A 26511-nucleotide genomic window follows, 5' to 3' on the forward strand; every position below is an offset into this window, starting at 1 on the left:
TCGCTGTTTAAAAAACTGCCGCAGCCTTTGGCAAAGAGAAGAAAAACAAAGTCATTTCTTATAAACAGCAGGTGTCTTGCCTGCCTGAGGCTGCACAGCAAAGAATCAGTAAATTTGTTTTATTCAGAAACAGGCTTAAATTTGTCAAATTGTCGTATCACTTATCAAGGCACAGTTTATATGTGATAGAGAAGATAAGTGTGGTGTCACTTTATTCGCACTGTTAATACAGCAAAATATGACCAAACCCCAATTCACACAGCCCACATAATGTGTGACCCAAATAAGATAGCTACATGTCCTAGGAAATATAAAAGAACCCTTGCAGCAAAACTATTTAAATCAAAGTGCTTCATGCTATAATCAGCCACGACAACAGAACTGCGAAAACTAGCTGCTGTGTTACAGCGAATGAGACTCAAGTTAATAATTCCCACACTCATCACAATCAATTTTCAAGAGTAGAAGCCATTGAATCGGAAGAGCACTCTTTTACTTGGTCTATTACTAGTACAAGTATTACTGTCTATTCTAAATATACTGTATTATCTATTCTTTATCTTATCAGCACAGCGCCATCTCCTTGCGGCAGCTCCAGTGGAGGACAAGGTACAGCCCCTCTCGAGGAGTTTGGTTCCATAACCCAAACTGTGGGTCGAGGTGAGTCCGACTATATCTAGTCGGAATGTCTCAACCTCTTGCACAAGCTCAGACCCTTTCCCCACCAGAGAAGTGACGTTCCATGTCCAAAGAGCCAGATTTGGCTCCCAAAGACCAGTTTGCCCTCGACAATCTTACCCCCGCAGGTGGTAAGTCTATATTGATATCTGAAGTTTGTGTATTTATACTATACCATGAGCAATAATGATGGAATATATAACAATATAAACATACTGTCCAACCACTAGTTTGTATACAAAAGAAGACTGGCTAGATTTTTGACCGTGGTGGACGTCTCGGTCACCCGAGAGGTCAGAAAAGAATTACAATAAATCTGCATACATTTCAACACACTGTAAACACTGTAGTACTTCCACACATGTTGTCAATATTGCCGCATGAATTCGAAACACCACAATTGGGCAATAATGATCACGAATTATGGAAATACAATACTGCAGTTATTGCATACGGCAGAAAAGAGCCCAATCCTCAAGATAATTGGAATAAGGGGGAAAAAAACCTTCCTAAAAAGGGGGCAAATATAATTAACATATGGAAGGAGCCCATGCTGTAGGCGTATGACAAAAATCTCAATCTGCTCAAATCGGATGCTCTTAACACTTATTGACATTTATTGGGAGTGAACAGAGAAGCCCCTGTGGGCTGTGTTTCTTTTGTCCTCACAGCTCACGGTTCTGCATATGTACTGCTATAAAATGTGTTAAATTGACAAGTGTGGTGAGGGGAATGCTGCACGGGGGCTATTAAAAGTACTCTTATTAGTCGTGTAGGTGTGCTTGTTTCCATATACATTAGACACAAGAGAAGAGAAGAGAAAAGCTACATTTTCTCCGGTTTGACAAGGTGCAGAAGTTAAAAAGTATTTGTTCAACAGAATTCCTTTCAATTTAATGACATGATTGCCTCCGCTCAGCAGGAAGGACCGTGATGATGTATAAAAAACAAAAGGCATGTGTATGTCAAAAATAAAATGTGTCACCTTTAAAATAACACATAGACTTCTGTGTATAGACCACAGCCAAAAAAACGGGAGGTAAAGACACAGCACTATTTTGCAGTCAGTACAACACCAATGTCCTAAAATTTCAAAATATGACCTCTAAACCATTTTTTCCAGATGTCACCAGTGTCAGCTGAACAAATGACTGCCTCCGAGGACCTAACACTGAGTCGAAGTTAAAGCCTCCAGCTGTGGGAGGACCCAATTAACTAGCCATCCTCAAACGCAACCCTCATATCCAGTCACCAGGGGAACACTGAAAGCTGAAGCGAGCACCCTTCATCACGATGCAGGTTATACCGTAAATACACGAACCAAGCAGAACAAACTATCAAGAGGAAAATCATAAAACATACTCCCAAACATTTTAACAGCATTTCTTTTTTCATTTTTGACGTTTGTAGTAGTGTTTAAAATGTTTGGTTCCTGCTGAACCTCCAAGGTCACATACCAGTGAGGTAGTACAATTTGGAATTACCCCAAAATTGAGAGGAAAATGATACTTATAAAGTTGTACAAGTCGTCAGCGTGTCTCATGAGACAGCTGTATTCACGTTGGACGATTTGAATCAGCTTGTGCCCACTGAACGCCTTAAATTCGTTATGTTTAGCTAGTGTGAGCGTTCCAATCCATGCTCATGTCTGTTACACTTCCCCTTCTATGGCATGATTGTGAGAGGTTGGCCAAGGCTCAGCATGACTGGCACCACCTTTCTTAATAAAAAAAAGTATTCAAATCCACAAAGTCACAGCTTACAGCTCACTCGAGTGCATTCTTTTTTGCAATAAAATGTAAAGTATTTAATTATGGTGATTGCTTCTCCCGCAAGTTGTAAATGACAGCTGCCACCTTGCACAATAGAAATAAAAGTGCTTTATATTTTGTAAATGTGTTTTGCTTTTGGTAACTTTGATTATACTTCTCAGCAACCGTAGATACACGGCCAAACAGGCAACCATAAAACCAAGCGTTAACATCCTTAAAAACCATCCATCCCTTTTCTATGCCGCTTCTCCTCATTAGGGTCGCGGAGCCTATCCCAGCTGACTTCGGGCAACAGACGGGGTACACCCTGGACTGATCGCCAGCCAATCACAGGGCACATATAGACAAACAACTATTCACACTCACATTCATACCTATGGACAATTTAGAGTCGCCAATTAACATGTATCTTTTTGGAATGTGGGAGGAAAACATGCAAACTCCACACAGAAATGCCCAACAGAGATTCGAACCCAGGTCTTCCTGATCTCCTGACTGTGACTGACAGCAGTTTTAATTGTCACACAAGGATGAAAAGAAAGAAACTAGCATAAATAGTAAAATGTGCAACACCCATTCTTTTGGAATAAGTATTGCAAGAAAAATTGAACGAACCAAAGAAAAAGCACACACAGCTAATCCAGCTAATGCTCTGAAGTGAGGTCTTGCAAGATTTTCTTCGGTCTAACACTGCATGTTGTTGCTGATATCATGCAGGGTAGCTGCTCCAAATTGGACAACCAAAGGGGCATTCGACATTAGAAGTTCCACTGTCGGCGGTACCATTACCACAATCAATATAGTATTGGCTACTTGCTACATGTTGTGTGGAAGCGATTAGTGCTATATCAGTTGCAGACAAACTTGCACTCACAACTCTGCTATGCACTGTTATGTCGGTGGTTATACGGTAAAGGCCGCTTGCTAGATTATTATTTTGAATGATCTGAATGTCTGCGCTTGTCCTGCTTTAATTAAAAAAAAAAACCCAAACAACTCATCTCATTTCTGTGGCAAACTATGTGACCAAGAACATCACCTGAATGGATGTCCTTCAACAACTTCATCATATTGTCACTTTGCAATGTGGAAATAAATTCAAAACTGTGAAACCAGTGAAAAAGCTACAGTATAAAACTGGTTGTAGACAGAGTCTTACTTACTAAAGTAGCTAGAGATACTGCTAAATAGGGAGGATGGTGCAGCAGCAAGTATACCTACTTATAAGTATACTTATTCAGTCATGTCTCTCACCACGTCACGCTTCGAATTTCACCGCTTCACTCTATCACGGTTTTTCACAATATAAAATAATAAATCATGCTGTTTTGTGCACCAATACGGCCTATCTGTAAAAAAAAAATGCGTGTTTAAGCACATGTTACGTATTTGTGGCCTAAATTAAGCATTTTGAAGCATTAAAATGAATAAATGAGCTGAAATACAAATATATGACATTTAGAAAACACTCCACACTGGTCACTAGGTGTCAGTAATGTAAGGTGTTGGTGTTGTGCTGTGTTGTAGGAACTCTTCCGATGCTAATACTATACCGATAAATACACTAAGATTACAAAAAAGCTCAGATAACCGATAAAAAAAAGCTCCAATGTAGAGAGATTATCCGTGCCATGGTGTAGGTGGGTTACCATGAGCAAATCAAGTGCTCCTTTTCTGTGACGTGCTGCAAGCGTAACTTCCCCTAACTTCCCCTTCTCCCACATCGATCCCAGGTTATATGCAATTAACACAAACAAAAAGAAAAAAGTTAATACAAAACAAAAAGAGTCGCATCTCACCCGTGAGGATTGTTACGTAAAAAACAAGTTGCAAATGTGCTGCAACACTGAAATTAGATCATGGAGGGTTCAAGCGAAATGATTGGCAATTGTTCTTTCTTTTTACAGCATTGTGGCGGACACCAGGAGGTATGCCGCTGTAGGTTTGGGGACGTGGGTTGACAAGTGGCTTTTGGCACCAGATGTGACTTCCTGCTTCAGTCTGTGTGTTTCTTCAAACAGCCACAGCATGATTTATCTTTGGGTTATCTGTTAATTGGTGGAATAGCTCAGCTAGTACTTCCACTGGGAAATGACTTCCAAGTAATTGTGCAATGGTGTAATAGTGATACGCTCTAAAGCTCCAAGCCTGGCGTCACATTATCACCTGTGCCTAATTCACTGCACGCATAAGCTTTAGTGGGATTAATTTCTTCCAATGAGCGATGAATATCTGCCATGAAGTTGAACTAAGACGCGGTTTCTCTATCCTCGCTCAAGTGTACTATGCAAGGCGTAAAATTGTTACAATGTCAAGTGGGGATGTCATTTGCTGAAAGATCTGTGCAGTCTGCAGGTGTGAGAATGTGCAGGATGTGTGTGATGAAAACAGAGCCGCCCTATATAGTCCACGGGAGACCCCACTTTGCACGCAGAATGCACATCGCTGCCATGAGCTCCCAATAAAATTCTTGCTTCGAGCCCCAATTTGGCCAGGGGATCAGATGACCTGGAGTGGTGCTCATTTTCCCTTTGTCCCTTTGTCAAAGAGGACTTATCCAGACTTGGAGGCAACTCATGCTGATTATACCATACATAACAAAAGAAGCCATAGTGCAATCTGCACAACTTTCTAAGTCATTCAAAAGTCAGGAGACGCAGGATTATAACACAAAAGTATTACCTGGCCCAGAGCAGAAGGAGGCAATTACAGCCAGTATGCAGGCGTAACTGAGGTAAGGCATCCATGACACACTGTCCTGGAAGGAGAGAAGGAAGAAAGTGATGTCGCAGTGAACTCCTCAGCTGAAAACCCCTCTGCAGCTACTTATTCATGTTTTGTATTACTGTGTATTTATCACCTCCTCTACTGCTTAAACGGGACGTATTTTCTCTCTTTGAATGTAACCACTGTATGCAACTGCCTTCACCATTGTTTTTATCGCCTTCATTTATCTGATTAATCTCCTTAGGCGGCACGCGAACACTACTGCTCTGTCAAGCTCAGCACAATGTGGCTAACTGAAGTCGACAACAATAACAAAAGAAGACTAGGACGTACACTGCAAAGGGAGCTGTGCTTACAGTACAGAGGGCTTCATTCAAAGAATGCTCTGCCTCATATGGGTGGGTGCACATTTTGTTTCAATTTCTTTTTATTGAAAGATCTCTACTGTTTGGAACGGTTTTATTATGCTGATGGTCTGATAGTCGAAGAGCTTCCCTAAGGGACTGATTGTTTCCAAATTAGAATTTCAATTGAATTTGAATTGGATATGTATTTAATGGTGGCCTAGTGGTTAGCATGTTGGCCACACAGTCAGGAGATGGGGAAGATCTGGGTTCGAATCTCCGTTGGGCATCTCTGTGTGGAGTTTGCATGTTCTCCCCGTGCGTGTGTGGTACTCCGGTTTCCTCCCACATTCCAAAAACATGCATGTTAGGTTAATTGGCGACACTAAATTGTCCATAGGTATGAATGTGAGTGTGAATGATTGTTTGTATGTGCCCTGCCATTGGCTGGCAATCAGTCCAGGGTGTACGCTGCCTCTCGCCCGAAGTCAGCTGGGATAGGCTCCAGCGTACCTGGGACCCTAGTGAGGATAAGCGGCATAGAAGATGGACGGATGTTTTTAATGGCTCATATGACATTTACTCAGCTAAGGTACTGTATCTCTCTGTTGCATTAGCATTTGAATGATGTGCAAGTTCCAATCTCCCAAGTACAAATGACAGGCGATGAGAGGATTGCATTTTAACTCCTGTTTCTTTGAAATTCCTTGAGAATGTCACTGAACCAGAATAAAGTGTCCTGGGACAACACTTCACTTGGAGAAGGTCAGTAAGAGGCTCTTACCTGAAAATTGAGGAACACTGTAAGTAGGCTGAAGAACACCGCCATGGCGGTAAAGCCAAATATGAGAAGAGGTTTTCTCCCGATTCGTTCAATCACTAAACCCTGTAGAGAGGACAAAGAGAGCATTGTATCAAAGGCATTTCTAAGACCAGAAAGCTGAGTCCCTACGATCTTTGCTCTGTTCAAAGAATTCAACCATTTTGTTTTTTCCCCATGGGTGTTTTTAATAAATATTCTAAATATATGATGGCAGATCCCTACCAACATGTACAAAATATTATCGTCATGCTAGCCTCTCTGTACTGTCCTACAGAAGATAAAATCCCAAATGCAGTAGTGGCTTCACTACTGAATCAATTGGAGGCTAGGCAATGTACATTCAGTTAATTGATTTCAGGAGTTCAATTCAGACTAGCAATTAAGGCAATTAAAGGCTCGGGACATTTTTGCAGTTAATTTGCTGGTTAACGCACAAACCAGGAGTTTACAGTATTGAACTTTTTGACATTTGTTCAAAAACATGCTGAATTTGGGGTTGTTATTATCTGTAAGCTGTAATCATCAAAATTAAGAAAAGAAGTACATGTTTGAAAGATTTCATTCTGTGTGTATTGAATCTATAGAATATGAAAGTTTTGAATTGCTCTACTAAGTGGTTTAGTGTGAGATCTCAAAGGTTTGCAGGAAAGAATCCCAAGAGGTTCTACAATAATTGGATGCATTGTACATGAGATAGTGGCTACATGTGGTTAAAGCTCCGTAGGGAGGAAAACAAGGTCATAGTTGCATGCATTTTCTCCTCTGGTAGCGTCAGAGGCAAGTGGAGGCGGCATTATTCTGGATGCTGGTCTCACCTCGCTCGTCGGATGAGGTTGCGGAAAAGGTCACTGCTATTTGTACAGTATATGTCCCAATGGCTCAGCAGAAACAAGGAGGAAAGAGAACAGGAAGTATTTTGCTGTGTTTTGTGTGTGTGTGTCTGGAATGGAAGGGGGAATGTGGGTTACCGTACACATTAAAATTCACCGCATGTGTGCATTGGCCCTGAAGGCTAGGGACATCTCTATAGCAGACACCTCTGCAGCCATCACACAGAACAGCATCACCAGCAGAGCTGCAGCTCATTAGGAACTCTTAGGGTGTGACTGTCTGTGTGTGTGCCTGCAAGTTAACAAGTGTTGAACTTCTAACAAGTTGTATGTTACGTGGGCAGAAAACATGTCCACTTCTCCTTGGGTGTCCACTGTCTAGAACTAGACTTATGCACAGCTTACATATCAGTAACATATACTCTGAGCCAGTAATAGAAATTGATAGTTCAGTGGATACATTGTTTGAACTGTGCCTACAGTAGAGGAGAAGCACTCCATATTTCATTGTGCCTCGACAATAAAGCTTTCTATTTTAAATAAATGAAACAACAGATTTATGTTGACACAAATGTCATCATAAAATAGTGTTTCATAAAGTATCCACTGCACCTCATACACTTTAAAACGTTGGTGTTTTTTTAATGCTTGCATCTCGCCATGCATTCACATGTCATGTATTTATTGTGTTTTGCTCCTGCGTCTGGATTTTTGGCTCATATTCAGGCATTCTTTTATATAAAAACTCGTATTATGGGGCAAAGCATCACTGATAATGGTAAATGAAATCAACCTTCTCCAACGCTATGAATAATCCACACTTCTTGGCAGAGTCAACAGAGGTCAAAGCCATGACTTTAGCACTCACGGTTGACAGGCCTAAAACGTCCCGTCATTATTCATCACATCAAGAAGCAGACGAGCTATTAAAGACAAGTGTACGTAGCTTGAGGCACCACTGGCCCTTCACATGAGCTGCTGTTTTGGCACCATCCACAGACAAACCCTTGGGAGAGGCGGTGAGCGCGAAAATGTGCTTTATTTGCTTTCACACCGGCGACAATTAAACGACAAAGACACTAAAAGGACAATACGAGCGCACAGTGTGTGTACTGACTTCTGCTGTGCTATAAACTTTTGCTTTGATACTTTGACTTTGATATTTTGATGAGTAACAACGTATTCTGCTTCTCTCCAGAGAAAGTCATTTTCAGCATAATAGAAAAAAAAAAAAAACGTCAACACTGATTGAACTTTTGAACCCTAATAAGCGGAGGTGTGGACCTGAGTCACAATTTCGATGACTTCAGATGCGACTTGACAATATCATCAAAGACTTGCATCAAATTGAACTTGGACTTCACCGACTCAGGAATTGACTCGGGCTTTAGTCTGATGACTTGAAAATACTTCAGCTTTTCAGTGAGTGTGTTGAGTAAAATGTGTCCCCGTTCAAAGTATTCAACTAAGGTGACGGTTATGTCATTTCCAGCGAGACAACTAATTTTCACGCAGAATCTGCCTCATTGAATGCATGTATTAACGTCCAATCAGATTTAAGAACAAACTTCTTAAAAGATACTGAGGGTTATGAAACAAAGAAGTCAAGTGGTAAACCTAAAAAAATGTCAGCGGCCCAGAGCCGGATGATCCAATTGGCTGTGCATCCTCGACCCAAATAGAGGTTGTTACTGGTTCCGAGCACTTTTCTCAGGCAATACATTTCAGTATGCATAGATAAATAAGACAATACAAAACTGCAAATCAGCAAAGCACTGTGTTGACCTGTAATTGCACTCTACCCATAATGGAACAGTCTCGGTTTTGTTGCAACACCTCAAAGACGACTTTTAGGCGAGGAAAACACCAATTTATTAGGCTTTTGTGTGTTTTATTGTACTGCACTGATGGACGACACATAATTTTGTTGTTAACAATGACAATAACAAGGATTCTATTCTATTGTATTCTATCCTAAACTGGCCAAAATACTAAGACAAGATGATTGTGCCCTAATCGGTTTAAACACACAAGCGAGCCAAAGTAGCTGAGATCAAAAAACAGATCAATGCAGTATATGGTGGCAGCGCCTCTGATTTTAAATATTTGGCCCACAATGCATCAGGAAGTTATGGTCAAAGGACTAACGTTTCTGCCTTACAAGGCAGCAGCTGTACCATTACACCACCAGGGACTGACATTGCTCAACTGTCAGTGAATCCTGACATTTTATTCTCTTATTCCGATGCCAATCAGTGTGGCAACGAGCACCATGTCAGATTACTTCTCCTTTTTTCTCTCCTGCCTCGGGCTGGCTTGGTGTTTTATGCCTCACGGCAGCAATGCACTTCCTTTGCACATTTGCAAAGAATGCGCAAATGAGGTCCCCTATCGTGGGGCCCTATGTGTTTTGCATGCAGGGAGGGGCGGACCTGATCTGCCATCACAATAAGCCCCTGTAATATTCGATTAAACTGTAAATGAAACCATATTGAGTAATACTCCTGCAATAGTGCTGAAAAATGGCTATATACCTCATCCAATTTCCTCAATGTGAAAAAAACAACTGGCAGTTTCTAGCTATGTCTTCGAAGAACAATTGCAAACACACTTGAACTTCTACTTCACTTTATGTTCATTTTTTTAAATGAGTTTTACTTCAATGCTACCAGTCTCTTAATGAAAAGTAGAACTGACTGAAGTGATGCCAATTGTTCCAAAAATATCACATACACGTTTCCATTGCATGCACTGAACGATTACCAGGTTTTGGTCTATTATCCGAAAATCTTAATTATGTTTTAAATTGATCAGAAAAAAAGAATGCCCTTCATGGCTGGGAAATGGGGCCGGGGGCGGGGGGGTGCATTGTATTGCTGTAGTGCCAGGCTTTGAGGGTTATACCGCAACCATGTGGTGGCTAAATTAAAATGTTGCTTTTGCAAGGCAGGTGTAGTTTTACTTTTGATTATCTTATCTGGAAGAGCAGTTTAATCCAGGGGTGCTCACACTTTTTCAGCCTGTGAGCTACCTCCTACGATAAATATAGAAAATATATATATTTACTATATTTATTTAAAAATATGAGTATGTATTTATGTACATTATACATGTATATCAGGTGTGCACGCAGTTTTTCAGCATGCAAGTTACGAGTCAAACTATATATCAAATCTAGCCAATAAACTTTGAAATACTATTATAAATATTAATGATTAGTATTTCACATTCACATTTATAGGTAATCAAAGTAGTTGAATAATCAACATAATTGCACATAATTCCTCAGAGTACTGGTAATATGTCAAAATAGCTCCGTAAAGTTCATAAGGAGACGCACTTCATGTATTCATCCAGGTAGCATTTGCTATTAAACATTAATGAAACGATGGAAACGATTATGCAAGACAATGCAGCCGAAGTCAAGGCACCATATTAAAAAGGTTTCAGCAATGGGAACATTTTCCATTTCATCATGAAAGAATAGTTTAGGAAGCGGACGTGTAGAAAACACTGATTTCCATAGTGGAGTTCATGACGCGTAGCAAAGCCATCAAATAATACACTTTCTTTTCTACATAAAGCCGCTACCAGTGAACAGATAACTTTAGTTATACTGTAGATATAAGCATCTTACCGCCGAGTTAGTTTATCCGCAATCAGAATAATGAAGATGAAAGTTGCATCTCCGTGTGTAGCTTGAAACGCCGCGGGGGAGCAAGAGTGAATCAGGAGGAGAGCTTCATGTCAGCTGACTGATGTCATAGGACATTCACAAAGTTTATGCGATCGACCCACACTACCTTGGCGATCTACCGGTAGCTCGCGATCGACGTAATGGGCACCCCTGTATTAATCCTATTTGATACTGAAAAGTAGATGGGTGATGAGTAAGGGGCTGACATCTCTGCCAGTGGCTGAATTTGTTCTTCGTTCTGGAGTTAAAACAGTTGGGGGTCACTGCTGCACCTGATGAGAGAATGTTCTTATGCCAGCAGGATGCTGGGGCTTGAAAATGATTTTGTTTGATTTCAGATATCAAAACACTAAAATGTCCACGTAGTGGTTAGCAGATCTTCCTTCAGTCAGGAGATTGAATCGGGTTTGAATCTCCATTGGAACATCTCTGTGATGCATGTTCTCCCAGTGCTTGAGTGGGTTTTCTCCCACATCCCAATAACATGCTTGTTGGGTTACCTGGAGACTCTAAATAGGTCTGAATGGTTGTTTGTCTATGTGTTCTGTGATTGACTGAAAGTTCACATAGGACTGTTTCTAGATTGATTTATTTAGTGCTCATCGAGTGCAGTAACAATGACCCGTCGATAGCGAGGGACTGATACCAGAGGATGGTTTGAAAGGAGACACACAATGCTCTTGAAGGACATGGTTGAAGTCTTTTTTTAACCTCTTTATCTCTCTGCAATAGACCCTGTTCTTTGACAGAACTGCAGCGTATCGTAATTGTGTTGTGAAATGCATCTGGACATAAAAGACGCCGAGTGTGTATCTGAAAAGTCTTTATGGGTGAAAACTTGCTATATTATGCACATTTGGAGTCTCTTGTTGTTTACAAGTGCAACGTTTCTCTTGGGGATATTTATGTAGCTCGGCCTAACCGCAAATGCAATAAATAACAAAGTGGCCATGAAATGAATCTATGAATGCAGTGTTGGCATCCAGAGGCCTAGTTACTCAACTATACTTTAAAGTTACTCAATTATTCAGGATCATTGGTGAGGTACCTTACTGTTACCTGAGTTTAAAGCATGCCATGTAGTATGTTCAAACATATGTTCTATGAGGTTGAAATATTTGATTATGCAGGATGTATGAAGAATGTTATTTGGAAAGGTGCTTTCAAGGTAAGTATGTTGGGGAATCAAACAAAAAGAAGCAGCAGACATGTTTGCCTGATTTAAAGTGGCAATACTCACCGAGACGATGGCAGCCAAAGTCTCTATCGCGCCTGTACTGAGGGTTATATATGGAATAAGCGTCTCATCAAAGCCTGCTGCCTGTAAAATCCCATTGGTGTAGTACCAGATCTGTAAAAACACAAATCAAACGGCACAATTCCTTCAGGGATTCAATGGATTCATCCTGTTGTATTTTTTTTGATACCCCGACGTTTCAATTCTTTTATTCGCTAGATAAATAGACAGAAAGAGAGATAAAGGGCTAATACTGAAAGACATGTTCCAGGATTGTTTAAAAGAAAAAGCGATTGAACCAAGCTGGAATGTATTGACGGTATGACACGGTACGCGGTGTGCAGTGCAGCTTACAGCATTGAGGCCGCAGAGCTGATAGCAGGCCATGGTGACCATGGCGGTGATGAGCTGCCAGCGAACAGCTCGATTCTTCAGCAGCTGTAACATGGAGACCGTGAGGAGATTTTCCTGAGCTCGCGCCTCTGCATGGACCTCTTCCAACTCAACAGAAACATCCTTTTTTCCAAGGAACCTCTGAAAGGCTGGCATATACATACATAGCAAATTAATTCAGGACAAAAAATCTGTATTTTTACCATTTAGGAAAAAAATATGTACAGTGTTCCCTTGCTTTATCGTGGCTCACCTTTCGCGGATTCGCTATTTTTTTTATTAAGCTTATGAAAGATGTTACAGGCCGAGCATGGCGCTTTAAGAAGAATTGCATTGTGGGAAGTTGAGTGTCTCTCTCTCTCTCTCTCTCTCTCTCTCTCTCTCTTCCCTCTCTCGTCTGTCTGCACTGCCCATTGTTTTCTGCATCCTGATTGGCTGTAGACCATTGTCAATCAATCGCCTTTGTGCCGCCCTGTCGCCTGTGTCATTGCTCGCTTGCTTGCTAGCTTGTCAATCAATCTTCAGTTCAAAGGGGGTGAACTGCAACAGGAGGAGTAGTGCAGCAATATGTTTTAACAAGGATACAAAAATGCTACAGGACAGCGGAACAGTGCCAGCTCGAAAAGGCACAGTCACAGGAGTGAAATAGGCGTGAGTGACTTAATAATTTCTTGTGTTGATCATTAAAACTCAAACAAAAGTTTGAACTTTTAAAATGTTATTGCCTGTCTGAGAAAAGTGTATAAAATGTATGGTGATACACTTTATATATGGTTTTACAGCCTTAAAACATATATAATATGTAAATTGTAAAAAAAAAAAAAAACAAAGCTGGCTACTTCGCAGATTTCACATATTGCGGGCTATTTTGGGAACCTACGCCCACGATAAACGAGGGAACACTGTATCAAAATGTTGAAAAATGAAACATGTAGTTTTCTAACTTCCAACCTTGTGAAGCTGACACTGGTGATGTATAATATACTGTAGTATGAATACTCACGTATTTGTTTTATGATACACTCATAATGTATTTATTCTTTGTTTCGTTTTCGCCATTTGATTATTTCAAAAACATGAGTTTGTTATCCCGTGGCACCTTGATTAACGTACACCCCGGTTAGCGTGTTTTTCAGTTTACATTTTAGAAAATGTACGCAAACATTTTGCTTCTGTTCATGTACATTTCCTGGTAAATGTACTATAATGCACGTGTCTTGTAGTGTTATTAATATACCGCATCAATCCAACTGCGTCCGTAACGTATATAAAGCGTTAGCTTGGAAATCGGAACTGGAAGTCATTGTCCCCCAGATTTCTCGCTATCATCACCAGTTGACTCTGTTGTCCTTTGCCAACTAACAGTTAAGTCACAAGACTCTGCTTTTCTTTTTAATCGTAGTTGCAAAATAAACCACAATGGAGCCAAACAACAGGATGTTCATGAGGAAGGTGAGAAACATTGAATTCAAGAAATAACTCAACTATGAAGGTGTCATCTGTGTCGATATCTCTTCTCCTCCCTCTCTGCTCGCAATCTTTGCCAACAATCAAGTCTTCAGTTAAGGTAAAAGTGAAGTTACATGTTCATTTACCCCTTTTGTTCGACTTCTATATGTATTCATCTGCATTTCAAATGATGCTTTGCATGTAAAACTATATTGTTTTCTACTGTATATGTTGTGTGTTAACATTTGTGGGTGTTCAGAACAAATTGGATTTGCATTATTTGTTATGGGGAAAGTGTATTCAGCTTTTAAATACGCTGACCGAGGTGCACTGTATTCATATTTCCCTCAGCACGTTGTCATCGCTTCAGTATAAAGTTTTCTTCTCCTCATAAACCAACCAAGTGTGGACAGTTGCAAATACAAAAAAGCTATGAAACATTGAGTGTTTCAGATGTTTAACACTAGAACTACCATGGCCCCTAAGATGGCCCCTTCTTGGTAGTTCTAGAGTTAAGTTCTGTTTGAAAACAAATGTTTCCCTTATCTTTTTGCAGCTCAGCCCAATCACTACATTTACACACACACTAAAACAAATCAGATTCCCGAAATAAATCGGTCTGTGTTTTTCACACCTTTATGTGAATTCCCAGAGCCAGTGCCTTTTTTAACTTGAGCTCCTTGTACACAAAAGTACAGGAGGGAATTTGTTGGTGTTGATACAAGGATTTCTTCACTTAAATGTTCAAAAAGTCTAAACCCTGCAGTGAGACCGGATGTCTTCACACAGAGAGGGGGCGAATACATCAAAAAGTATTTGGGATGAACGCCGCACGCTGATCAAAATACACACAAGACAGAAGAAAGCGGGCGGCATGGCTCAGGTGGTAGAGTTGTTGTCTCCCAACCTGAAGGTTGCGGGTTTGATCCTCCGTTCTCCTGTGATCATGTCGAAGTATCCTTGGCAAGATACTGAACCCCCAGTTGCTCCTGATGCTGCGTCATTAGTAGGTAAATGTGCTAACAGGGTCAAAGCGCTTTGAGTGCCTTCGAGGCGGAAAAGCGCTATACAAGTGAAAGACCATTTACCAAGAAAGCCCTTCAATCCACAGCCCTTTAAAGGGCAAGGAACCCTACGAGTATGTGGTAACTTTAGTTGAAATGGACTGCCAATCAGCAAAGTTATTTCCATAAGTGTCTTATAATACCAATATTATACACAGTATGTGAGAATTACTCATGTGTAATTTGCTTTTTCGTCACTGTTGTAAATATAATTTGATTGCAAAGCAATGCTTGCTTGTTGACAAGGTGACGGAAGTAAAGGCAAATACTGAAGTTTGCACCGCAAAGTATCAACGATAGTGCTAAGTAACATATGGTGGATCTTATACCAGATGATATTCTCACCCTTATAAGTCTGTGTGCAGTCAACGTTATTTTACTTTGCTTTTAGGGTCAACGTATGTCACATACAGTAGATGCCTTGAGCTTTTCACAGCCGCCTGGAGCAGTGTCAGACTTTTTCCTATTTCCGCGAACTTCTAAACACATGAGAATCAAACAGAAACATCAGACACTATTCCCTAAACACTGTGCAACTTCAAATGAAGTCAAATTCACCTTTTCAGAAGGCTTTGGAAGAATTAATAACGCAGGCACAGTTGGCTCCTACATTCATTTTGTATCGTTTTATCTCAGCTAATTGGGAACGACCCAATCCCAACACTAATACCGTATTCCCCACAGGTCTTAAATAGAAAACCCTGGGTGTTTATTCCGCTCATAAACCAATAAATCAGTGACATGCAGGGCAATATATTAATAGCAGTCTGGCCTAGTTACCTCTGTTACCTGAGCCAAGTCCCTCGGCAGGAGGCCTTAATTAAAAACAATTGAAATGGGAAATGGAACTGCATCTCCCTGCAGATAAAAATGTGCACATTTGTAATATTGAGGATCTTTCCAGGAAATTCTGCATGACTAGTCACACCATGTGATGATGGTGTGATGTGCAACAATGTGTGAATACTCTGTTTTATTTATTTTTTTTACAAATATGCAATAATCATATTAAGAAAACAGCAGTACATGGAAACATATACCGGTACCTGAAGCAGCACATGTGCAGCTCTGTTTTAATGTTCAATGGGAGTTGGCAAGAAAATTTCAGAGGCAACTCCAAGTCAAGATGACGACATAAAAACGACCCACACTCCTTGTCAGGGGGAGACACACTCGTCATGCTCTGTTTAAAGAGGAATGGACATTAGGCCGTTCTGTCCATGTATATTTCTATAAAAGAACAACCATCGGGGACGCGTCATTGCTGCAGCCTCATGATGAAAGAAGGTAGCAACACAAAGCCTTTAAAAGGACCACGTGTCTGCCGTCGTGGTCACTTTGAATCCCAACAGAAAAATGGCATCACATTCAGCTAGTCACACTAAGAGATAAAATGTTGCTGTTTTCCTGACTGTCAGACATTTTTCCTTCAATTCTGTCTGGCGTCAGTGTGTTGAGAATGGTTTGCATTAATGCTCAATTTTCCCCATGTGTGTAAGCGGGATAAGCCCTCTACTTAAGTCTGTCACCACGCACTTTCATTCAAGATATGCACGTTGGGTGGAGCAACCCTAAAATGTGGGTGTTCCCTGTCAAATATGACCTTGGGAGTATTCCCCCCTCGATTTGTCCCTGCTTGCTTCTGAAGCTGCAATAAGTCCAGCGCCTTACACTTGAGGTTCGGGACATATTAATTAGTGATATCCGATAATATTGACCTACCGATATTGGCATAGAAATGTAATATCGGTCAATATTTTTTCCCCGATAATGAAAGCCGATATAGCCCTTTAAGCGCCAAAGAACAGCAGGCAACAAGCAACATTGCCAAATTTGCTGCTAATGTGGTGCCTGATGTAGTTAGGCGATGTAGGACATCTGTCACTTCAATCTGAGCAACGTTTCTGGGCGTTTCCATGCAAAGTTTAGGATTTTACCGACTTTGAAGCCACGTGTGCCCGCAGCAGCGAGTCTCGCCATAACAGTCCACACGCAACACATACAGGTACCCGTACTTGAGCCGATGCTTTGTTGAACCGTGTTCAGGGTAGCAGGACGTGATCGGTTGTCAGATAGAATGGGAGTTGGACAATATCGGCAAAAAAGCCAATATCGGACATCCCTAATATTAATCAATATCCATTCAAACTGCCACTGTCACCAAGTTGTTCTCATTTTCTTTTCTTTCTTTCTTTCTTCCTTATGTTTTGAAGAATATTATCAATGTACAATATTTTTCTTGTCACTCCAATGCACCGTTCATCTAAAATGAACAAATTGTTCAGTGATGATTGTCAATCGGTTATCTGATCACTTCAGTTGTGAGTTAAGGTGTGTGTGTGTATCGGCAGAGCCTGCCTTCCTGATGTATACAACAAACGTCTGTGTTCCATTTGTTCAAGGGAGCGGGGAAGCTATTTTCAACCATTGTTATTATTATTAACAGTGACAGTTTGAATTATTTGCGTCTGTATAATAGAAAATACTATAGCGTCTGTGAGGCGCTATAAAAAGGATCAGGAGGTGGTCCAGTTGATCACTTTTCTCTTAATTGAACAAAACGGGTTGCTGTCAGCCACAACCATAAGGATCAGCAAGAACATAGCAAGCAAATAAAAAATGTAGCCAACTGTCCAATTGTGGTTTACTCTCCCTGATCGCGCACAACGAAAGCCCCTCCTGACACGGTCCGTTAATGTCAGTGTGCAACACTTGGACTCAACAGAACTCTAACATCACACATATAGTACGTTCAGGGTCACGTGAGCCATACTTATCTACAGAGTTACTACAGTATTTGGAAGAGGACGCTCTGGGTGTTGTGTACACGCACTCACATCACCATGACGAAACACACACTCAAAAGCACAGGTAAGGAGGCAACGCAGCAGAGTATGTAGCTAGTATGTAGCTAGTCAAATGCACATATCAATTAAACCTAATACATTCTCCTTCAAAGGATAAGGCATTTTCAAATTAAAAGTGTGCTTTTCCATGGATTTCATTGACATTCACAAGTGTTGATTTAGCCCAGATGGCCCAAAAGAATTCCGTCATGGCAAAGTCCGCCTCCTTTGTCAATGAATCACTTAAGCCCGCCTTCATTCACAACTCCAGCGCATCGGTCTGTGCTATGCGTGGTGGCCGTGTCAGGAGTCTGGATGGGAGAATACGAATAAGAATACGAATAACGGGAGAATGCGCCCCTAATAGAGCAAAAATTATATTTAATGCAGCCGTGTCTAATAAATGCAGCGGAGTAGCAGGGTTTTAGCTATTTAATTGCTGTTGGAAAAGAAACAGACGGGAGTAGAAGAAAGAATATTGTAGGTTTCCTTGTAATTAGACTCCCACAGTGGTTGGGGCTCCACAAAGCACAAAAATCTTATCGGCTTTTGTGACCTTTAAATGGAGGTCAGGGTCACAGCAGAACTGACAAGCAGCAAGACAGGGTGCAGGGAAATATGCTGTTCCTGTCGTACGGTGGGTTGTTAATGGGGCCTTACAGGGCCACCTCTCAAGATTTGCGCATGTTGACAACGGTTCCCGCTAATGCAGAGCTACCATACGAGCCAACAACATGCATCTGCAGTGGTGCTCAGGCCCCTGGCAGCAAATTTTGGCTCATAAAAGTATAAAAGATATGAAGGGAGCTTGGCCAGGATATCATTGCCAACCACTCATCTTTTCCTCAAGGACATACCCCAGCAACCACAGATTGGCACTGGCTGTCGAAACAGCCACTGATGCATGATCATTCCACTTGTAATTAAATATTACAGCGGCACAAATATGGATCACAGCATGACTGTTTCATGAATGGCATTATCTCCCAGCATGTCAAGCAAATTAAACTGTAAGACTCTATACACACCAACTTGCTGGTGTCTTTTTGTTTGTTAAAATGATGAACCACATTTGAGTTTGACATGGACTGACACATCGTGGCGAGCATAAACAAAGACAGATGGCAGAGAGTAAATAAGAATGAACGTGGCCCGTTGGAAAAAAAAGCAAAAAAAAAGCAACATCCTCTGGTGCACACAGACATTGCACAAAGTTTGTAATAGTTTGTTTTTTTTAGAGAGAATTTATCATATTTATTAGGGGTGCAACGATCCGTTTTAATAACGATTTGATTCGTATCACAATTTGTGGTTGCCGATACGATTCAAGGACAATATTGGTTCATTTAGAACGATGCAATCCGAAAAGATTCAGTAACTTTAAATCGATTCAGTAACTTTTTAGCCAAAAATTCAACCAGTGTGAGTGTGAAATAAATACCTGGATACTGGACAGTGCAGGTGAAGTTTCCTAGATTCCCACTGTTTTTGGTAAGGGAATCAAGTATAAATTATTAATAATGCTGACATACTTAAGAATAAATGATCAATGAGTACAAGAAATGAGTTGTAAATGCAATACAAAATCAGGATGAACAGAGGGCGGTATAGCTTGCCATGCGTAATTATTTACTTTAAATAGTGCAATCCAAACCCAATAGCTTTTTGTGATCGGCTTTCAAAAGGCTTTTATCTGCAAATGCCTATCACATGTTTTTTTTACTGAAATCGTCCGATATTGATCGGTGGCCGATCGATCGGACCATCCCCATTTGTAATTCGTCGTCCCCACAGAAGAACACAGTGATGTTCTTTTTAAACTTTTTAAACTTTAAGCCAACATGAGTGCTCATTTGCAACATGACTCTCCGTCGCTATCCAGACCAACAACAGTACAACACTTCCTCATTATTCACCAAAAGCAAGCGAGGTGCATTCACAAACACCGGATGTCTGAACATCAACATTACAACAACAGCAGTCGCCAGAATGGGGTTTCAATTAAGTTATTTTCGAATTGTGTGGAACGTATGCACCAAAGTACTGTAGCAAAACGTTTTCTAAGACAACCTGAACATTCCAGTTGGGATTGGGATTCAACGCCTGAGAGTTCAATGATCTGAATGAATGGCAACGTTCATATTAGATGTGATATATCATTGACTTCTGATGTCATTCTTTCTTCATCATTTCGCCTACATTCAAACTGAATTTTTAAAAAAAGTTGTCCAAGAGATCCATTTAATAACATCAGTGGATAACGTATTAAAGCGGGAGTGTATGTGTCTGTTAAAAGAGTGTTGGGAAGTTAAGTAGAAGCTATAGCCTGACTTCACTATGATATATGGGCGCAGTCCAACTTCTGTAAACTACTGACAGTTCGAGAGCACTTTATTTTTTGTAAGACGTCAATATTGATTTTTCTTTACCCTGTTTTCATTTCACTTAGTTTGTTAGTCACAACTATATTTCGTGATATGATTTGCTTGAAGAGAAGAATGATATTTGAGTGATGGACAGATTACCTTACCAATGTCTACTTGTTGTACGTTGTGTTTGTTTTTTATACAGGGACGTCCATTTTGTGTTGAGCTGCTTATAAAAACAGAATGTTTAATAAACAAACATTTGCATAAAGCACACGTATTATTCAGTCTCATGTTGACAGGTGTATTAAAAACTTTAAAATGATCTTTCAAAAGGTACACCTATTATAGATAAAAGGTTCTTTCTATGATTAATTGTGATTAATTGTGAGTTAACTACTGACAACATGCGTTTAATCGCGATTAAATATTTTAATCGATTGACAGCCCTATCCCTGTGATTGACTGATGTCTGTGATCAGTCCAGGGTGTACCCGGCCTCTCACCCACCGTCAACTGGGATAGACTCAAGCTCACCCATGACCCTAATGAAGACTAGTAGTATAGAAAATGGATGGATTAATATTATACATATTATAGATTAATGCTATCACTTCGTAATGATGTTAGATCATCTAAACAAAATACTTTTCCACAAAACATGAGATCCAATATCAACAGTGATCTTACCATCATTAAATTTCTTATCAATTAGTGCTAGACATATGTGTACCTGTGTGTACAATCAATAAGGGGTGAACAGGTGCCACCAGGGTACAAACGTTTTTTTTAAATATCAAAAGTTTAACTTTAGTTCTGTAACGCTGAGACCAGCTTTGAAAATCTCAAGAAAGTCAGCCTCGAGAGAATTATCTTCAGCATCAAAGCACTATAAGCACCCTTGAGGCAATCTAATCAAAGTCTTATGTGACATAACAGTTGTGCACGCTGGGCTAATGAATGCAGGTGTGCTCCAGTATGCCGACATCCAATGCTGTATCGACTTACATGACGTAGTTTGAACATGTAACTTGTTCTCCCTATTGATACATATTGTTTCAACTCGGTTCTTTCCATTGACCACAAACCTTCCCTCCCAGCGGGAAGGGGACATACTGTACATCTGTCCCTCAAGGTACAACTTGCACTATTGCACCCTGAAGGGAGAAACACAAGGGTGATCCTGGAAGGCCCAGAATCTCCCTTCTCAACATGTTTATGTCGAACCAAAACTCACCAACTCACCTTAGAGTTTTTCAAAGTGTGACTGACTGAAGCAAAAATATATATCTCCAAAAATATATATCTCGAGCGGTCTCTTCGAGAAGGGTGAACATCTTGGTGCATCTCATGCTCAAAAAGGGTCTTCCCCACTTTTGCTTCTACTGACAGATATAGTCCTGTACCATTCAGATCAAGAGGGGAGGTCGCCGTTGACCTTCCAATTAGATCTCCTCATTGGAAACGTATCCTGTCCTGGTTTCTGTTTGGACCTTGACTATAGAATGTAGCATTTTCTTGTTAAAAAGCTTCGCGCAGTAACCTGACACCCCCAACTCTTACCTTAGGATGAATAAACTAACGTTCTGGTATCTGTACCTTTAAGCCATAGGAGATCCCTGACGTATATGACCGATGGAATACTATATAATAATTACAAAGCAGAAACATGGTGAAATCAGTATTCATTTTATAACGTGTATTATATATTACCATGAAAATACAGTATATAACTGAAGTATTTCTTCAACCCCCCCTGAGGCAAATTATTGGAATCCAAGGTAACCGTTTGTACTTTTCAATGCCAAAATGCAAATCCAAAGGAATCCCTGGTGTGTTTGTGCATGGCTCTCCATGTAATTGCATCTTCAACATCCACCAAGTTAATACCCTTGTACATGCACTAATTGAACCACAGAGAACCGATGATATAAATGGAATATACTTATTATGCCATATTCTCTAGAACAGCGGCACCCATTACGTCAATCGCATGTGTCACCCACGTCATAAACGTCACTTTGTAGATGTCATATGACATCAGTCAGCTGACATTAAGCTCCCCTCCTGATTTGCTGTTGCGCCTCCTTTTTCCGATTACAGATCAACTAACTCAGCGGTAAGATGCCTATATCTATAACAAAAGTTATCCGTTCATGATGGTTCTGCTTTGCGTCCTGAGCTCCACTATAGAAATGTGTGTTTTCTACACTTTCCTTTGTGAAACTGTTATTTCATGACTAACTGGAAAATATGTCCATAGCTGAAACATTTTTAACATGTTGCCTTGACCTCGGGTGCATAGTCTTTTGCATAATACTTTTAATTGATTGTATATCTGTAAAGTTTGACAGTAAACTGTACGTATAGTGAATTGTATGTACCTATGTTGACGGACATACAACTCAGTATGTCAATACACTACTACTGTATTGTGTACAACAGTTATGTACACTATTGAGGAATTATGCGTAATTATCTTTATTGCCATATTGAATTGAATTGTGAATTACTGAATGATATCAAATACTTTGACGACGTGTAAACTCTGAAAGTGTGATTGTGAAATACTAATCATTAGTATTTAGTATAGTAATTTCAAAGTTTACTGGTTAGATTTTATATATGTGTTTTATATGAAGAGGTAGATCATTTTGACCTGTAACTTGCATGCTCAAAAAGTGTGTGCAGCCCTGTACATGTACAATGTACATATACTACTTATATTGATAAATATGTATATCCTCTATGTTTATAAGGACGAGGGAGATGTTTGGGACTTTTCATTTTAAAAGTAGCTCAGAGACTGAAAAAATTTGAGCACCCCTGCTCTAGAACCTAAACATCTCTAAAAACAAAAAGTTACCAGAGAAACAGAACAGCCAACACAACCGTTTGTATGTGTTGTGGGGCTAAACCTGAGCAAGAGTGGTGTCATTACTTGTCTCTGTTGGTGTAAAGTCAACATTACCTCTCTCTGCTGCCGCTTCATCCCTCCTGTCGATCAGCAGGAAGCGAGGACTCTCTGGGAGGAAAGGCATAACACAGAGTTGCAGCATTGCAGGCAATGCCAGGAAAGAAAATAAGTAGTTCCACCTGGACTCCTGCAGTCAAAAATTAGACAAAAAAAACACAGTCGTCATTACAAAAAAGGATGTATGCTAATTTTTACAAGTGTTTGATATTTCTTGTTGACGGGTATACTTGGTGCACACATCCACCAACAGCTCTTTTGAATAGATTTCTCTTATCCTGGTCTTTTGTTGTTTCCATCAGAGAGAGTGTAGCGTTCACAAATGTTTCCTATCTGGAAATGATCACTCAACAGCATACTTATTCCTCTTGAGTGCCAACACAGCTGAGCAAAGAAAGTGGTTATGTTTTCTTGAATTTAAATTTGAACTGGTGGGAAAAAAAGTCCAAACCTACATGGCCTTGTGTGGAAAAAGTGTTTGCCCCCTAAACCTAATAACTGGTTGGGCCACCCTTAGCAGAAACAACTGCAATCAAGCATTTGCGATAACTTTGCAGAATTGTTGTAATTCAGCCACATTGGGGAGCTTTCAAGCATGAAGCGCCTTTTTAAGGTCATTCCACAGCATCTCAATAGGATTCAGGTCAGGACTTTGACAAGGCCACTCCAAAGTCTTCATTTTGTTTGTCTTCAGCCATTCAGAGGTGGACTTGCTGGTGTGTTTTGGATCATTGTCCTGCTGCAGAACCCAAGTTGTTTTCAGCTTGATGTCACGGACAGATGGCCGGACATTGTTCTTCAGGATTTTTTGGTAGACAAGAGAATTCATGGTTCCATTTATCACAGCAAGTCTTCCAAGTCCTGAAGCAGCAACACAGCCCCAGACCATCACACTACCGCCACCATATTTTACTGTTGGTATGATGTTGTTTTTCTGAAATGCGGAGTTACTTTTATGGCAGATGTAATAGGACACACACCTTTCAAAAAGTTCATTTTTTGTCTTTTTTGTTTGACTACAGAGTATTTTCCCAAAGGTCTTGGGTATCATCAAGATGTTTTCTGGCAAAACTGAAATGTTATTTTTGTTCAGCAGTGGTTTTCGTCTTGGAACTGTTTTGGTTCTTAAGTGATAAAAAGATTGACAACCACTACTCTAGATTATGATATGAGTAACGAGGATCCTTCAGAATGTTGTCAAAGAAAAACTATCCAGGGTTGTGGGGACGCAGATGGCTAAAACCACTTGATACTTAATACATGTAAATTGAAGCGAGATGGAGAATTATTATTATTTTATGCTGAACATGTTCACAAACAACAAAAATGCAATACCCAGCAAAAACACCAAATGCAAAATGTCTGTAATAGGGCATCTGCCTAAGCCAAAGTACTGCAGATGCTTGTTTATTCCCATAACAGGCTCAGCCTGTCCTTGTATGCACCACAGGGAGACATTTACAGTCATCCCTCGCTACATCGTGGTTCGAACATCGTGCCTTGACTCTATCGCGGTTTTTCACATAAATGATCGCCATTTCGTGGTTGAATATGGCCCATTATTAGCACAAAAAAAATGCATATTTAAGGAAATTGTACTTATTCTTGGCTTAAGTTAAGCATTTTCAAGCATATAAATGACAAAAATGAACTAACTACATGAACTAAAATACAAATACAAGGTTCTAATTGTAGTATTCCACATTGTCCACTAGGTGTCCGTGTTCGGTGAGACAAGGGCTAGACGTGATTGCATTTATTGCAATTTAATTTAGCGCACAACAGGCACAATAATAATAATATAACAATCATAATAGTTACACAGGCTACTGTTGGGGCCATAACACACAATAAGCTAAAAGGCAACTATGCAGCTCCGACGTCACTCCCTGCCCACCCGCCACTAAGGTCCGCTAGGAACACATACTCTATACTGTGACACACACAAGCAGGAGTTTTACTTACGCGTTAAATGGCTTACTTACTCTCCTTAGGTGTACTATAATGGGTAATACGAGTTTAAAGCCATTCAAAGCCGACATTACAATACATTGATGAGACAATAGCCACCACGGGGAGTACACTATCCAGAAAAAAACAAAAAGGAACTGCCAACGTGTGAGTCTATTTCTTATTTATGTCTAATATGTCTTTTTTTCTCTGATTATATCTCCTTTACAGGGTAAGACAAATGCAAAAGGTGACTATATGTGTTTTATTTCATGTCTACAGGGCTCTAATAATACTTCAAAACCGTATTTAGAAGATCATAAACAGGTTTTCTTTGCCATAACCACGAAAATATTCCATTTATTAATATTGAATCCTATTTTGCGTAATTTCACTTCAATGGAACCAACTAACCGCGATAAACGAGGGCCAACAGTACAACCTTTCAGTGAAATGTAAGTCCTCTAAGTAAAATGCATAGAGAGCGCTGCTTATGATTGACAATGATCATATGATTCTTCATGAATGAAGTGTTTATCATTCAATGAATGCGCAAATACAAACACACACATCAATTCACTGGCCTGTTACCACAGCAAATTAGAGCTTTGATTCTACACATCAGCCTGCTCCCTAAATCCAAATAAGCTGTTCATGAATTTGAATCAGTGAGTGTGAGCTGTGTGGCACATTGCTGCCTCACTCGTTCCGTCTCTCCCCTGAAAATACTGTAAATGGGCAGTACTCGTGTAGCGTGATAAATGTGCTGTGTGATATTTTATGGTGCATTTTCCAGTAAAACCTGTGTGTTCTATTTTCACAAACTCCAAATTACTCAATGGTCTTGTCTATTTTGAGAGGTTATTGTCTACCACATATTCAAAACTGGAAGCTGAGACGCCCGTGTGGTGATGTGCTTTATGTATGTGAGTTCTGATTATGATTGATCGGTACTTTAAAGCTCTGATAGATTGTGTGCTAAATATATTGTGCATGAAAGTGATTGAAAAGTGAAAGTAATTAAAGTAGAAATAGCCACAGCTCCCATAGTTTCTTCTCATTAAATAACTTTTGGTTTACAGTAAACTGGTCAGTGCAAACAAAGTTTGACCTCTTGTTTGTTTGTGTCCAGGGGAGTACAAGTGGGAATATTGTACCAGGCCCCCAAGCACGTTTTGAATTTTTTTTTTCTTTTATTTAAGTATGTCAGTTGGGGAAAAAAAATGAATAATAAATGTTACGTTAAAATAAATGTTGCGGTGCAGGTTCAATAATGAGGTTGCTTTAATCAAATTATGACTACCTATAGCCACCTTGCAAAAAGGCATAGTGGTTCATTTCACCTACCTGGGCTCTCATCT

The 26511-nt window shown here is 40.1% G+C and overlaps 1 protein-coding gene across 6 annotated transcripts in view; it reads right to left on the minus strand.

Moving 5' to 3' along the window:
- Positions 1-26511, minus strand: part of slc2a9l2 (solute carrier family 2 member 9, like 2) — a 100546-nt gene that overhangs the window by 30327 nt on the left and 43708 nt on the right. For all 6 annotated transcript variants that reach the window (XM_054784125.1, XM_054784126.1, XM_054784127.1 and 3 more), the window contains 5 exons: positions 23198-23330; positions 12463-12650; positions 12112-12222; positions 6306-6407; positions 5133-5208 (listed from right to left, as the gene is read on the minus strand). In XM_054784125.1, the coding sequence (XP_054640100.1) occupies positions 5133-5208; positions 6306-6407; positions 12112-12222; positions 12463-12650; positions 23198-23330 (610 nt within the window). The remainder of the gene's footprint in view (positions 1-5132; positions 5209-6305; positions 6408-12111; positions 12223-12462; positions 12651-23197; positions 23331-26511) is intronic.

Source organism: Dunckerocampus dactyliophorus, chromosome 8 (assembly GCF_027744805.1).
Source record: "Dunckerocampus dactyliophorus isolate RoL2022-P2 chromosome 8, RoL_Ddac_1.1, whole genome shotgun sequence".
NCBI lineage: Eukaryota > Metazoa > Chordata > Actinopteri > Syngnathiformes > Syngnathidae > Dunckerocampus > Dunckerocampus dactyliophorus.